This window comes from Centruroides sculpturatus, unplaced genomic scaffold (genome assembly GCF_000671375.1).
Source record: "Centruroides sculpturatus isolate CEXI.00-Female unplaced genomic scaffold, Cexi_2.0 scaffold5940, whole genome shotgun sequence".
Taxonomy (NCBI): domain Eukaryota; kingdom Metazoa; phylum Arthropoda; class Arachnida; order Scorpiones; family Buthidae; genus Centruroides; species Centruroides sculpturatus.
In genome coordinates, this window is record NW_019390421.1 from 1 (window position 1) to 3,718 (window position 3,718).

Below are 3,718 nucleotides of genomic sequence, written 5' to 3' on the forward strand. Positions count from 1 at the left end.
TAAATTAAGAAATTTGACGAATTTACCCTCCATAGAGTTAATACTCCCTCTTCCTTTGTAATTCTGAATAAAGCATCAAAGACATTTTTGTAACCTCGTCTCTCTGCTGGTGGCAATCTAAACAGTAAAATTTGATTTTTACATAAGATTTTTCACCTATCTCTCAACAAAGTTATGGATTTTTTTTTTATCTTACCTGCCATCTGACGTCATTCTAATAAGAGATACTTCGGCTGGAGTACCGAAAAATGCTCCTACTGCACCAGCAGCCATTCCTATACCTGCTTTTGCAAAAAAGTTTGGTGGTTTGCCATCTGAACTGAATTACAAAATATTTATATTTTTTAGTAAAACAAAATATCTAATTAAAAATAGGCTCATGTTAGGATTTACCTGATTTTTTCAAATAGTGTTGTGTAAACACCCATACGTACAGTTGTATAAGATGCCTGTCTCAAAAGACCCGCAGAAAGTCTAATTTAAAAAAAAAATTGCATCTGTTGAATATAAGTATTGAACAAGATTTTTATCAGATATTTACATTACTTATGCTTTGAAATTATTTTAAATGATATATATGTTAAGGAGGATCTTCATATACATGGTGTTCACAAAGTCCACGAAACATTACAAAATTGTATTTTCACAAGGAGACATAGATATGTGTTCAAATGCTCACAAAATAAAAGAGGTACTCACAAAATTATGTTTTTATGTCTTACAAATGTTCAAATAAGTCCATCTTTAATTACCTATCCTATAGTCCATTTCACTCTATACCCAACCCATCATAACAAGGATGTGGCAATGTTAACTGTGATGCAATAGACAGTACCTCAGCACATTTCCACAGTGATGTTCATGCATATCTGAACAAGGAATTGTTGCATTGTTGGATTGGTTGTGTTTTGGCACAAGACCAAGATCAAGCTACCCAGATCATCATGCCTGACTCCAAGCAACATCTTGTGGGGTTATATGAAGAAAAACGTGTACATGCCACCCCTACTACGGGAACTTCAGGATCTGCGATACCATATCATAACTGCCACAATAACAGTATATGCTAGATCAGGTATGAGTGAAATGGAGTATAGGATGGATGTTAAAGCCAAACAATTACTGTATTAATGAAAGGGTATTGTATTTATCAAGAGATGGCATCTAATGCCTACCTCTAGGCCAAATTACTTAACATTTAATTATTAATAGTAGCATTAATATAGCTCAATATAATATGGTAATCATTTGACTTTAATTAAACAATTGGGTTTTCAGATGTTTATATTTATAGGATAGATATATTTGCTGTGTGGCCAAAGGGAACATTTGTAAGATGTGAAAACAATTTGGTGAGGACATCTTTCATTTTGTGAATATTTGAGTGCATATCTATGTCTTCTTATGAAAATACAGCTGTTTGTGATGTTTTACAGACTTTGTAAATACCCTGTACTTAATTCAAACTGATTTTCTTTTGTATTTACAGATTACTAAAAATAAAATTAATCATATAAAATAAACATTTTGGAATAAAAAAAAAAGACTATTCATATAAAGTTCAGTTATATGTTGATAAATAAAACAAATCATTAAAAAATTAACATTAAATAAATATATATTTAGAAAAGGATAGAAAACTTCATCTTCTTAAACAGTTTAACCAAACATTCTGTCCAGGTACGTAAACGAGAAACATTTACCTTATTCTCTGCTAAATTTCGTTAATCGTAAGCCTAGAAATAAGTTAAAACCCCTCTTACTCGGATACTTGTACAGTTTGTTAGCAGCAGACATGTTAAAAACATTTTTATCCTGCCTTTCTGTCTTTAGACAACCCCCGCTTTATTTTCTGTATATGCAGTATATCTCTCTCTCTACTTCTGCTTCTACTGTGTTTATTATTCCTTTAGGCAATAAGCCAGCAAGACAGAGAAGTTTTCTAGTAAGTACAAATTATAACTAAAATACAGTCGATCCCCCTATAATATGGGTTCTTATAGTTCAGATTCCTATATCACGGCAAAAAAATTGCGACAGTATTCGTACAAACATGCTAAAAAAAACTCGTATAATTCGGTAAAACGTCATCGCCGACTCGTGTTGCGACAGGATTGGTCGAATTTAGACCAATAGCAGATACTGTACAAACCGTCGAGTTTAAACGAGCAGTGGACCTACTAAAAACCATTTATTATTTAATGTCCATAAAAATTATATTCATATTAATTATGTCTCCAAAGTTCAGCAAATTTTTCACAAAAAAAAATAATTTATCAGGAAGCACGCAAGCACCATTCGANAATTTTTTGTTTATAGCATAGTTTATATGGATTATTCCCAAAAAATTATACGCATTTTGGAAATGTTGAGTCGAATTAGTCTAGAATCGATTAATTTTATGGAAGAAACCTTTCAAACAGCCGTAGTCCGTAAACTGCATACGTGCCGGGCTGTGATTGACTGGACTCGTAGAAAATGGATTCATAAAAACCGGAACGTATCTACCGTGTTATAGGGGGGTCGACTGTATATTTATATTAAAAAAAAAAATGGCATGTGACAGTTACACAAGAGAAAAACATTCAAATATACTTAAAATATTTCTGAATATATGGAGCAAAATTTTATTACACATATTAAAAATGCTACGTGAGAAAAACACAATAAAACTTCTCTAACTCAAAGAAAACAAAGCACTTGATAGGTCTCAATGGAATATCATATGGATTTAACATCTCCAAATTAAATTTCTTAACTCAAATTTTCTCCAAGTTGAAGTTTTTTGTGGTCCCCAATACCAATTTATGTTAATTTCAACTTCCCCAACTTGAACTTTAATATTTTTTTACCCAAATTGATTCTAATTTTCATCAAATTAATCAGATTTTCATGAAATTTTCAGACAGTTAGTTAGTTGTATCTATTCTCCAATACCAATTTTCAGACAATATACCAGTCCAAAGTGAGAGGTCCTCTTGCCTTATCTCAACAAAACGTACCTGCGAAACTATTCGATTCCATTAGTTACATTGAACATTTTTCTGAAAGGTGTTACATGGGCTGTTTAAAACAAATAAACAAAAAAATACTATCAAAGATTCTTCATATAATACAAGAGAGGTAAAAATACAAATCTACTCAGAATTGGCATTTTTTACTCTATTGTTCTCTAACTTGAAATGTCTGTAAATCAAAGTTTTTCCTGCCTATTGAAGCTTCGAGTTAGAGAAGTTTTACTGTACGTGAAAACTAAAATATCACTCAGTAGTTTTTGTATTTGGATTGCTAGAAACTGACAAAGTGTAGTTTGCTAACAAGAGTCAGATTTAATGACACTGGGAGTGGGTCAATAAAGAAATATTCTATATATTTCATTTACTTAAAAAAAATAACAAAAGCGGCAGTGGCATAGCAAACATAACTGGCGCCCGGGGCACGGCACTTTATTTAACACCCCTCTCCCCCCCATAAACACATAAAGTTTGTCTTGGAGACCATTTGGGCACCCCTCTGCGCGTGGTGCCCGGTGCATGATACACCCCGTTGCACCCCCTCGCTACGCCACCGAAAAGCGATCCTGATAAGGAACAAAAGGGCCCTCTCTATCTCGAACCCTCTTGACAGCTCTGACTCTATATAAAATGAAATCCTACTGTATTTTATTTATGACATGAAGTTGAATTTACGAACTTTATCAATAATTATCTAAAAATAT

At 32.7% G+C, this 3,718-nt stretch overlaps 1 protein-coding gene across 1 annotated transcript; it reads right to left on the reverse strand.

Annotated features, from left to right (window-relative positions):
• Nucleotides 1-18: 18 nt before the first annotated feature.
• LOC111617467 (mitochondrial 2-oxoglutarate/malate carrier protein-like) lies at nucleotides 19-474 on the reverse strand (the record flags this gene model as incomplete). The annotated part of the gene is made up of 3 exons (XM_023358749.1): nucleotides 19-117; nucleotides 197-319; nucleotides 394-474. Coding segments are annotated over 3 exons (303 nt in total), but the record flags the coding sequence as incomplete, so codon positions are not given.
• Between the last annotated feature and the right edge of the window lie 3,244 nt (nucleotides 475-3,718).